The 12,536-nt window shown below is 43.4% G+C and overlaps 1 protein-coding gene across 12 annotated transcripts in view; it reads right to left on the minus strand.

The window, feature by feature from the left end:
• The window catches only part of CEP192 (centrosomal protein 192), a 168,468-nt gene that overhangs the window by 111,525 nt on the left and 44,407 nt on the right, over nucleotides 1–12,536 (minus strand). For 8 of the 12 annotated variants that reach the window (XM_065585221.1, XM_065585219.1, XM_065585217.1 and 5 more), the window contains 6 exons: nucleotides 11,614–11,804; nucleotides 8,591–8,951; nucleotides 8,077–8,241; nucleotides 5,822–5,886; nucleotides 5,524–5,727; nucleotides 4,018–4,144 (listed from right to left, as the gene is read on the minus strand). In XM_065585221.1, the coding sequence (XP_065441293.1) occupies nucleotides 4,018–4,144; nucleotides 5,524–5,727; nucleotides 5,822–5,886; nucleotides 8,077–8,241; nucleotides 8,591–8,951; nucleotides 11,614–11,804 (1,113 nt within the window). The remainder of the gene's footprint in view (nucleotides 1–4,017; nucleotides 4,145–5,523; nucleotides 5,728–5,821; nucleotides 5,887–8,076; nucleotides 8,242–8,590; nucleotides 8,952–11,613; nucleotides 11,805–12,536) is intronic. The other 4 variants (XM_065585220.1, XM_042860387.2, XM_065585216.1 and 1 more) reach the window with 1 other exon arrangement.

Raw genomic sequence — 12,536 nt, forward strand, 5'->3', positions numbered from 1 at the left:
TGAGTGGCTGACACTCCGGTTATGTTAGGGAGGCAACACCTCACACTGTAGGCAGGTGGCAACAAAGTGAATCACTCTTGGGTACCTTGAGAAACAGCACAACCAGCCACCTTTTGACTCCCTCCTCAGATCCTCTACTCCTCCTGCTTGCACTCTCCCCTAACAGGATCTCACTTGTATCTTCCAAAAGAAAACTGACAAAACATCGCCCCTCCCCTCAGACTGCCTTCCCTTCTCCTCCTACAACTCTCTCTTCTCCCATCACGGATGCAGAAGTCAGTCTGCTCTTCTACCCTAACCCCTTCACTTGCTGCAGTGACCCCGCCTCATCTCTTGATCTCCCTTGAGCCTACTCTCATCCCCCTCTCTTATTCTTCTCCTTAAGCTCTTGTTTTCCGCTGGCTCTTTCCCCTCATAATAAAGGCATGTTCTAGTCTCTCCCATCTTAAAAACCCACCTTGAACTCCACTTGCCTCTCCAACTACTACCACATCTTCCTTTGATATCCAAGCTCATTGAACACACAGTCTACAATCAGCTGCTCTCCTTCAGTTCCATCCTAGACCTTTTCCAACCCAGCCTCCACCTCCTGCACTCCACAGAAACCACTTGCCAAAAATTACTAATGACCTCTTCCTAGCTAAAGCTCAGAACCAGTTCTTCATCCTCACTGACCTTTCAGTGGTCTTCAATACTACTGATCATACTCTTCTTGAAATCTTTGTCCTGTCCTGGTTCTCCCTCTCTTCAATCACTCCTTAGCATGTGTTTTGGATGACCCTCCTCATGCTCCAGCTTTCTGTGGAGGTTTCACAGGCCTCTGTTCTTGGTCACCTTCTCTTCTCCCTCTACACCTTACCTTTGAGTAATATTTGCAACCACAAGTTCAATTACCATTTCTGTGTGGACAATTCACTGATCTACCTCACTGCTTCAGATTGTCGCCTTCTGCACAATATCAATTCTTGGCCTGTCTCTCAGACATCTCCTCATGGATTCCTAGCGGTCAGCTTAAGCTCAACATGAATAAAACTCAGCTCCTAATCTTGTCCCCAAAGCCCTCCCTATTACCTCCTTTTTTGATCATTGTGGACACCATCAGCCTGCCTATTACTCAGACATTGCCATCTTCAACTGACTTCTCTCTAGGTCCTGTGTCCTGTCTGTATCTTGCCAATTCTGAGTAAAATCCTTTAGACATGGGCTTTCCTAGCTCCACAGCTAAAAAGCTCTTATCCAAATTCTTATCTTGCATCTTGATCACTGCAATGCCCTTCTCCATGAACATGACAAATCTAATCTTACCCATCTCATATCCATTCAGAATGCTGCAGCAAAGATCATTTTCCTAACTTAGTGCTTTCTCCCATGCTACCCCACACACTTGGGAGGCACATCCTATACACAAAGCTACATTATCTACCTTCAAATCCCTTCTCAAACCTCTGTTCTAAAAATACAGTTTTTTTAAAAGTGTAGGAGAACCCTTTTATTAGCTAACAGCTCAAAGGCAGTTGCTTAGTTTCCAAGTCTGTGTCCCAGAAAGGTGCTGGTTCACAAAAAAGAGATAATTCAAAAATCTCTCTTCACAGAAGGAGCAGTAAAGAATTATGCACTGAGAGAGACTGGTACAGCTCCGACTGAACAGCCAATATTCGGACGTGCTTGAAACAGCATTGAAAGACAACCAAACTAAGTAAAACCCCAGATGAAAGGAACTATGGCAACCAACAAAACATTTGCAATAAAAACTTGTACTTCAAGATTTTTGTTGTTGAAGGCTTTTAACTGCAAAAGAATTATCTTGAACTTCCTAAAGTGACTCAAAGCCTAAACTCAAATCACTGTGCATGCCACTACAGTGGTTTCAGAGCAATGCATAGAAAAAATTGCTTGTAAGAGCAAAATCATCTGGTAGAACTGGTAGCCAGACTGGAGGTACTGAAACCATGACAATGGGAGAATTAAAAATGACATTCAAGTTAAAGCTATTAATGTCCCATGAGCTTTGTCTTGTCAGATCTTCCTGATGTTCCTTTCACCTAGAAGTATAGCCATGAAAGCATACTAAAAATCCTGCTACTGTCCAGGAGAAAAGGTAGGTTGGTTTTAGGCCTTGCATTTGAAAAGACTGCGATTTTTAGCTGCTTTTCCTGTGGTTGAAGAGCCTTCTGAGCAGTAGTCAGTTGGGGCTTCAATCATTTTCTATATTGGTGTTTAAGAAAGTGTTGACATCTGACTCAAAAGTCCTTTGATAGAGAAGGCATGTATGTTCCTCTCCTGCCATCAAGAAGGAAGGAGGAAAAAGAGAAGGCACAACCTGCCTCACTAACTCCTGAAAAGTCACTGAGGCTCAGATTCATAGTATACATCATTTTAGTTAATTTCAACACATCAATCTCTCACTTAAAAAAATTAAAATAAAAGCAAAACCCATGGCCAGTGGTCCATCAAGTCCATTGTTCTGTCTGACAGTGATCAGTACCATCTGCATCAGTAGAAGGTGCAAGAAATCACAGAATGAGAAATTACAATACTCACAGAGGAAGTCTCCTATCTCCCACTGGAGGTTGGCTTATAATTGAGGCTTAAGTATTTATATCCCTTCCAAAAGCAGGAAATAGCGAGTCAAAACTTTTCTGTGACACTGGAAATAAAGTCCTGGGCAGAGAAGATTAACTTTCAAGACAGTTCACATAAAGGATACAAAAAAGAGGGAGTTCAAGTCCTCCTCCTAGTTCTCTACACTGTACCTGTAGAACTTGAAGCAAGAACTTGATCCAGTCTGGGAACACCTTTTTTGTGTTGGAATTGCAGTTCTTCAGGCAAAGATGGGGCCCCAACATACCAGTCCAACTGAGCCCTGTACGAGTGTTGGCTGGCAGAGAACAGGCAGGGCATAATTCACCCATTGTAGAGCCTGTAAGTGCTGTTTCGCAAAGGGAACACCACTTGAACTTAAGCCACGTGTTTGCAGAACAGTGCTGCCATGCCTGAGTTTTTGATTCACTTTCCTGATGATTTCAATAGCTACTATGATTCTCCTGGTCATTTTCTCAAGCAATTTCGGAGAGTGCGGGTGTGTTGTTTATTGGGTTCCTCACCTTTATGGCGTGATTCCAAAAGGGTATTGTCTTTCTGAGAGGAGACATGTTTTTGGCTGACATTGTGCTGCTCCTGGGGAAAGGGGCTGGAGAGGGAAGTATTAAGAGGAACTTTGAGTGCTGCACCCTGACAAGGAAGAAGGTATGAAACTTCTCTAAGATTCTGGAGGCTTTTCCTCCCCTGAGCTATAAAAGCGTAGGTCTCTGGGACCTTAATTCTGCAATGAGGAAGGAACCTGAGGATGCTTGACTCCCCTCTCCGCTCCCCAGGCAACAATTATCTATTTTATTTGGTAAGTGAACTATGGGGATTTTTTCCTTTCAGGGGGATATCCAGACTAAGGTCACAGAAATGTTCCACCCCAATAACATTTACCCTCTACTCACAAGCAAAAGCTTGTTCTTCCCACCACTTCAAAAAAAATTGAATAAAACAAATTACTGAAAGTTCTAGGTTATGACTCTCACCCTTTCCTTGCCCACCCAATGTCTACTGTCTCTCCAGGTAGGGACCTAGTTTGAATTCTTGTACAAGAGTAGACATGTAGATGATATAGTGTAAATAGTATTTAACTAGTAACAGGCTAAATAAGTGTTAAGTGTCCCAAAGTGATCTGCAAGACTTGAAAATGTAATTTCCTGCAATTTTCCAGTGTTCCTGAAAGATGCGGAGATGGCCAGAACAATTCAAGTTGCTCTCTGGCATTAGGACCTTATGCAATCCTTATAAAGATTTTGTGTTCTTTAATTTTAGAAGAGAAAATAACTACTGGTAAAAAATATTTCAGTGATTGCCCCCTTTGAGAGTTTATTCATAATAGTCTTCACAAATTCTAATTTTAGTGGTTAGGAATATTCACATATAGCTAACAATTCACAAATTGATCCTGCTATTTTACCCATTTTATAGTACCTGGAAAAAACGTATCAGAAATTTGTGAACTCTCTTGCTCAGAGTTGCCTCTTGATGCATCAGACTGCCTTAACAAAGCTACAGGTTGCCTTTTCTCTGGAGATGTAATATGATAACCAAAAGATGGCTGTAAAAAATAAGTCAGTTAGTGATTTTTTCCTCAAGTAGTTTTATAACATCCGAAAAATTGTCTGTAGATTGTTTAGGTAGCACATAAAAAAAACCTAACATAATTGTTTTCATTCTTAAAACATTTTTGTTTAGCTGAACAAACTTTTCTCACTCTACCCCAAAAGAGGATAATCTCCACAGACCTCCAATGATCCTCCTGGCCTACTTATACTATATACTATAGCCCAGAGGTGGGCAATAATTTTTGCACGAGGGCCACGCCACGAATTTTGGTAAGTCGTCACAGGCTGCACATTACTACTATATTAATGGAGATGGTGCGGGATCTGGGAGGGAGTTTGGGTGCAGGAGGGAGCTCTGGGCTGATACAGCCTGTTGGGGTGATGGAGAGGGTGAGGGGTGTGAGCTCTGGGAGTTTGGTGCAGGAGGGGGCTCAAGGCTGGGGCAGGGGATTGGGGTGCAGGAGGAGGTGCAGTGTCTGGGAGGAAGTTTGGGTGCAGGAGGGGGTTCTGACCTGGGGCAGGGGTGCAGAAGGGGGTGCAAGTTGCAGGCTCTGGCTGGGAGGCGCTTACCGCAGGCGGCTCCTGGCCGGCAGCAGAGCAAGGTTCAGGCAGGCTGCCTGCATGCCATGGCCCCACGCCACTCCCAGAAGCAGCTGCGGCCGGCTGCTGCTGGCACATCTCTGCGTGCCCCTTGGGGGGAGGGAGACAGCGGGTCTCCGTGTGTCGCCCACGCTCGCAAGCACCACCCCCCGCAGCTCCCATTGGCTGTTTTCTGGCCAATGGAAGCTTTGAGGATGGTGCTGGGGGCAGGGGCCATGCACGGAGCCGCCTCCCCGCCCACCAGGGACGTGCAGAGATATGCCAGCAGCAGCCAGCCACTTCCAGGAGTGGTGTGGGGCTACAGCAGGTAGGCAGTCTGCCTGAGCGCTCCGCTGCACAGAGGGACTTTTAGCAGCCTGGACTGAGATCGCTGGGGGAAGAGGAGGCCAGACAGAAATGTTAGATGGGCCAAATCCAGCCCGTGGGCCGTATTTTGCGCACCCCTGCTATAGCCCAATGTACAATATTATTTCTTCAAAAGGTGGCATTTGAAACCCACTGGTAGTCAAAGTGGTCCCTTAAATAACACAAGGCATACCCTATACCCGCTCTCTAATAACTCCCAGCCTGGGAACAAAACTAATCCAATCTCTCTCACGTTCTAGAACAGAGAATTATTAGCAATTGGATTAGTCTAGAAGATAAGACTCTTCTGGAAGCATTGGTTACAAATGCAATAGAAGAACAGGAGTTCCAGCTATGTTCCTCTTATCCTTTTCTTCTTTACACTGAAGTCCAGTTCTTTGCATTAAAATGTTAGTCAGCCACATACCCTTCTCACGTCACTGCCTCCGCCAAGACAGCCAAGAGCTTCCGATCTCTGACCAAAGAACTCCCCCAAAGACAAACGTAAGTAGCTAGCGTCTTTACTAAGATCAGATGTTGTTTGGGACGCCTTCAGCAGGTTATAGCTATTGGCAGATTTCCATGATGTATCCTCTACTTCAGATGTATTGTGTGTGTCTATTTTTTCTTCCTGTGAATGAAAAAATCATTTTGAAAGTAGTTCAAAATAAGTAGATCACCCTTCTGCAGTTCTCAGAAAGTTAACTTTTTATAAAGTCACTAACCTGCAAAAATCTGTGATCCCTTTCAAATTCTTCTTGATCTTGTGCGATCTTAGCTATTGCTTCAGCTTTAAAAAATGAAAATAATTAACTACAACATAGCGAATGATATAAAACTGATTTGAAATTAAAATTTCATAAAGTTTGAAGCATTTTTCCAAGTCAATGACAAATGCTTTCTACTAAAGCATGTGTAACTATGCATACAAGGACCAGATTTACAAAGGTATATAGACACACAAAGATGCGAGTGGGGGATTTACAAAAGCCCCTGCTTTGAATACCTTTGTAAATCTAGCCCCCACTCCTTAGGTATAAAAAACTTAAGCTTTCATTTTAGATGTAATGTAGTCCTCCTGGCAGCAAAAAAAGCCCTAACTGTCAATCCTTTTTTGGTACAGTGTCTGTAGCAATAGTCTTCAACACTGTAGGGCCTATCTCAAACAGAACTCAAACAGCTTTTGGCTTTCAAACCCATGTATCCTCCATGAAAAATTATTTTCAAAGTTTCAAAATGCCTCCCATAAATTAAAGCATTTCAGAGTTGTAGTGTACCAGGTTTTTGCATCATCCATACACAGTAACCAATATGGTAAATTTAACACATCTTTGTGTTTTAAATGTACATGCTTGAATTGCAGCTACATTATTAGCATATACAAAATAATAAATGCTTTGGTCCCTACAATAAGCAGTTGTGATTGAGAACATAGGTCTATTGTAAGGTTGCCATGCAAGCTGACTTGTCTCCTTGTACATGTGCATTATGATACAGTCTTTAATTCTATGATCACACAATGTAGCAACCCTGTTCATCCAGTGTACAGGATGAATTGAGAATGTTACAGGGTTGTGTTGCGAAGTAAGGTTGTTTTCCACATGACCCTTGACTCATCTGAAGCAGAAGTTAGAAGGTGTTTAGTAAATGAAGGGGAACACCAGGTAGTATGTGGGGGGAAATGATCGGGTGATTAAGCACTTGAACTGGCAACTAGGATAACTCCTATCCTTGCTCTGCCAAAGACTTCTAAAAATTACTAAGTCACTATAGCAGCTACTTCTGAAGATTCTGATTAGTTGTGTGTTCCTACAATTCTGCGCACATCACTTGAGATGCCTAGGACCTGGCTTTCAGAAATGCTAAGCACTCAACCCTGAAGTTTATAGGAGCTGCAAATGCTCAGTACCTTTGGAAAAAGCATCTCCTAGAGCAGTGGTTCTCAAACTTTTCTGGTAGTGACCCCTTTCACACAGCAAGTCTCTGAGTGCAACCCCCCTTATAAAAAAGGTGGTTTTAATTTATATTTAACACTATTATAAATGCTGGTGGTGAAGTGAGGTTTGGGGCGGAGGCTGGTGGTGAAGTGAGGTTTGGGGCGGAGGCTGACAGCTCGTGACACCGCCAGGTAATAACCACATGACCCCCTGAGGGGTCACGACCCCCAGCTTGAGAACCCCGGCCCTAGAGCAAAAGCAATTTTGTTCTACACTCCTGTACCATTCAGACATCCAGTTCACTTACACAACAGTAATCACACACATCTGTGTGAGAGTCAACAGATCCTTTAAACCACAATCCTCACTGGAGGATGGAGGGAAAAGACATGGGAAAGAAGCCATTAGCCTTATGTAAGGCTAAGATTTTGTCATGGGTTATTTTTAGTAGAAAAAAGTCATGGACAGGTCACGGGCAATAAACAAAAATTCACGGAAGCTGTGACCTGTCTGCGACTTTTGCTACTGCAGCTCCATGGTTTCTCCCACCTTCCTGGTGGCTGGAAGCTGTGGGGTTCTCTCCCAAAGAGAAAACGGGATACCCCAGCCACTTGCCTGAGGCCTTCCCCTCCCCCATGAGGCTGTCGCCCATCACTGGAACCCTGAGGAGTACCCCCTCAGGAGTTTGTCACCTGTCGCTGGAACTTTGCAGGTCCCCCCCGTCGCTTGTCGCTGCTGTTGCCGGAAACCTACCAGGACCCCACTGGCTTTCACCTCCATAATCCTGCAGCCCCTAGGGCTAAAGCAGAGAACGTCATGGTGGTCTCTGGAAGTCACGGATTCCATGACCTCCGTGACATAAACATAGCCTTAGCCATATGATCCATTCTTGGGAAATCCATAGATTCCAGGACCAGAGACTTATACTTGATACTAGAGACTGTAGTAGCACCAATCATTCCTATGCTCATGTATTGGAAAGAAAGCAGTCTTAATTATATGAACCAAGTAGTCAATAGAACAAGAAAAAAAAGGTTACTTACATGCAGTTATGAAGTCCTCACTTATTTTATTGTCTGCAGGTAGATTTAAGTCTTGCTCTTTATCAAATGAGGTATAATACGCCAGATCAGTCACCCATTTTCCCTCTTCGTTTTGATAGACAACACTGTGTGGTGGGTCATCCAGGTCATAAAATGCTGAATTTATTTTAGGGCAAGATAAAGGGGTACAAAAAAAAAAGTTGCCTCTTAAATTCTACCAATTTGTTTGCTGGTTAGTTACATTTTCTAACTTGTAATTTATATTAGTTACTGTCATTGAAATAACATTTTTATGAACTGTACGACACGCCACAATTTAAGTTTTACTATGTGATTTAATATATTAAACATCATCAATAAAAAATGGTATTCAGAATTGAACTAGATATTTCTTCTAATTAAGTTAGACTTAGATCTTTTCTTATAAACTTCTGGTATATTTAGGAAAAAGCTTAACTTGCAATTTTAGTTCCCTCACCATACAAACCAATGGGCTATTTTTACAGCAACTAACCTTCTTCTGCTGCATCTTGATATTCATTTGCTCTACCACCAGCAGTTGGAGACAGGTAAGTATCAGCCAGACCAAGTTCACACTCATCAACTGGATTTGTATCAGTCACAGCTGCATTTTCATTAACAGGACTTTGAGGAGCTGTGTCATACACAAATACCTCATCTGTCAAGTGCAATACTTCTTCAGCATCAGATGAAAAAGCATGACACAAGTTAGAGAATTGTGTTCGCTGCTCTAAAATGGCATCGGAGAGATCAACCACAGTCTTATTGATACCCATATGCTGAAGGTATAATGAATCTAGTTTGAATTCAGCAACATTGATGGAATTTAGTACATCTTCACCATTAATGGCATCCTTAAGAACAACAACAAAAAATTAAAGTAGTTCACACTGTATCTGTACACAAACAAAACCAGCAAGTGTTTCTAGTTAAATTTGGCTTTAAGCCATCCTGTCCAGTTTACATAGATTAGATAATTGTTTTAAGTAGCAGCTGAATATAGAATGCGCATTTAAACTAAAATTAAAATAATTTGGTCTAATTTTTAGACCTACTTAAATTAGGAACTACTAACATTAACATGCAGTCTTACTAGCCTCTCTCTTATGTTATGATCCCATTTGATAATGCTGAAGTCATCCTATCACCATTTCTAATTGGATCCACGCTATATTTTTAAGGCTGGCTATAATCAAGTAAAATGAAGACCTCAACATATACTCAAACTTAACTTATTCCAGCCAAAAAACCCCAAACTACATTACAATGAGTTCAAGTTGAAAGTATGTATCAGAAACTTACATCCCTGTAATGTAATTATTCCCAAAACAAGCATTACAAACACTGGAACTTTATAGTTAAGATTATAAACAACAGAAATTGAACCAAGCCAAACTGTGGAAATACATAGTAAGACAGAAACAATATCCACTGTGCCCTGTAGTGATGCCATGCCATAACCATACAATTATGATTAAGACAATTTTAGTGTTTGTGGCCCCACATTAGTTTTTTTTCATATTCTCTTCCCCTCATGCGGTATTAAGCAGCAAGGTTATTAATACTATGCTGAAGCTGCATTTAAGATAAGTAAGAAGGGATACATTAAACAGGATTCAATGAATACTCTCACGAAAGCCAGAAATTACATCCCAGATCTCCTAAGCTAATGCCACAAATTTAAGGAATCAGGATGGAGGGGGTCGGAAGGAAAGAGACCTGACCATTTGTAGTGACAAAATACAGTGATACCCGTATACAAGAGACAACTATCTTTTTAGGAAAGCTATTTTAAAACCATCCTGAAATAGTCCACGGAGATTACTCCTGGGGGAATTCTGCACCACTGAGCATGCGCAGAATTTATGTCCCCTGCAGATTTCATTTTTCTGCAGAGAAGCAAAGACTTTCTGATGGGGAAGCAAAAGGAAGCCGCAAGAAAGGTCATACAACCCTCCCCAGCAGTATGTTTCGGGTGCCCAGGGCAGCCAGCAGAGAGGTAAATCCCTGTGGGGCACGGGGTGGGACTGGGGAAGACCCAGATGGTGGCTTCTACTGTGTGATGGGCTCAACTGCTAGTCCCAGCCGGGCTGGGGAGGATGGTACTTCCTCTTCCCCTGCATGGCACCCTGGGCCGGGTCAGACTCACCCCCCAGATTTCTCCCCCATCTGAAGAAAGCTCTGCAAACACACACACACACACACACACACACACACCTGCCCCCCAAGCCCCCCCGGTTCGTGCACCCATTGCTCCTCAACTCCAGGGGGAAGGATTCCTGTACAGGGAGCTGTTCCCCCATCCGCCCAAACCCCAGGCATCGAGACCCCCCCTCATACTGAGACCCTCTCGCCAAGTCTCACCCCCTACCCCCGCACTCAGAACCCTGTCCCCGATGAGCCCCACTCCCCCGGCACCTGGACCATCCCGACAAGCCACCCGCATCCAGATCCCCATCCCACCCCACCAAGCCCCAACCAGTTGCACCTGGATCTCCACCCCATTGAGCCCCAGGATCTGGACCCCCGCAATGACCCCCCACAGCCAAACTCCCACCGAGCTCTATCCTCCCACACACCCAGATTCCCCCTCCCCCCCACTGAGCCCCAACTACCTTCACCTGGACCCATTACTGTTGTACTTAGAACCCCCAACAAGTCCCTGTGCATCCAGACACCGCCCCCCCACACGCACCCAGATTGCCCCACACAGAACCCTCTCAACCCACACCTGGATCCCTCCACACTAAGCCCCTCCACACTTGGATCTTTCCTTGCTGAGCCTGCCTGCCCACCCCTGGTGCACCTGGCACAGAGGGGAAGGGTCCTGGATGTTTCTGGGGCAGGCTCGTTTATTGCAGTGTGTCAGGGTTGGGTGCAACTTCACCACTGAGTTCATGTGCCGGGGGGAACTGCAGTCATCTTCCACCTCTGTGAAGGCAGTGGCCTGTGCTCCCCAATGCCATGCTGGAGCCTCCACATTTGACAAATACAATTTGCAGAATTTTAAAATATTGTGCGCAGAATTTTTATTTTTTTGTGCGCAGATGTTTTAAATTTTTGGCGTAGAATACTCTCAGGAGGAGGAGGATATACTAGTCTTTATTATATGGCCACCTAAAGAGGACCCATCTCAATTAACTCTGCTTCCCCTCTTCTGGAGTCTTCCCTCTGCTCTAAGGGAAGACTCAGAAGTACAGTTCCAGAAATCTGTACACATCAGCCCATTCAGCACTGTCTTGGAAGAGGAGGAAAAGAGGATGAGATTGTATAGACTAGGTATACATCTCCTCCCTGCTCATCGCTAGAGGAGCAATATCCCTTCTTCTTCACATCCTACAGAGCCAAATACGATGTTTATTGACACCTAGAGCTGCAGACACATTGCCAAAGACCCCACATTGATAATACACAAGTCCTCAGAAAATTAAGACAGAATATTTTAAATACAGACTTATTGGAAGCATGCAACCACAAAAAAAATTGATTTTTTTCTTTGTAACAAAATGCTTGTACCTCATTGTGAGTAGGAATATCATCAAGAGTCATACATTTGAAAGAAGCCTGGACTAAGACTTCATTTTCTTCTCCAGTTATGTTTCTTCCAATTCCCCCTGTATCAAAACTCTGCATGTTAGGGGGAAATAGTGGTACCAAAGCTGTTCCTTCACTTCCACTACCAAGATCTCCAAAGCCACAACCATTTCCTGCAGCACGAGAGAAATAAAGTGGTTTACTAGTATTAATTTAAGTTTTCTGCTGTGAGAACACCCACAAAGTGGTTCACTTTGGAAAGACTTACCATGAGGTAATTTTGGCTCTCTTGTAACTCACTGACTAAGGTCCAATGATCTTAAAAACTGATCTTTGAGTTGTCCAATCTGAATTGGAGTGTTATTGCTTAGGTTGCTAAGCAAAACATAAATGTTCAATGTGGTCCAAAGTCTGCCTGGCCGGTCAAAAGGTAAGAGAGGGTAGCTTGTTGGGTCAGTAATAACATGTTTGTTTGAAACAACAGCTGAGGTTCAGACACTTGGCAATTCCCTGGCTGGACCCAGAGACCTGAGGTGGTCACATGTGTTCCATAGTAGTTTAACATGCAGTCATTTAGGGCAAAGGGTCAAAACATAAGGGTTACAAACAGGTTTCCAAGGGCTGCTTTGGTTTAGTGACCAGATGTATCCACAAATTCTGTTGCAACATGTGGTCACAGTATGGAAAAGGTTTAGAAGCATCAATCTAGAGTATCCTGAAAATCTGGTTTCCTATTTTTCTTTTGTATGCCAGAACTTATCTGTTTCAGTGCTATTTCAAATGAATATGGAAAGGCAATCTGCCTTTTAGTTTGCTGCTTTTGAGTCTCAGTCTGAACGATGGTTGCCGTTTCTCTATCCATTCTGTTCTACTGCGAAAATAATCCTGAAGTTTGAACTATTTCC

This window comes from Chrysemys picta, chromosome 2 (assembly GCF_011386835.1).
Source record: "Chrysemys picta bellii isolate R12L10 chromosome 2, ASM1138683v2, whole genome shotgun sequence".
Lineage (NCBI taxonomy): Eukaryota > Metazoa > Chordata > Testudines > Emydidae > Chrysemys > Chrysemys picta.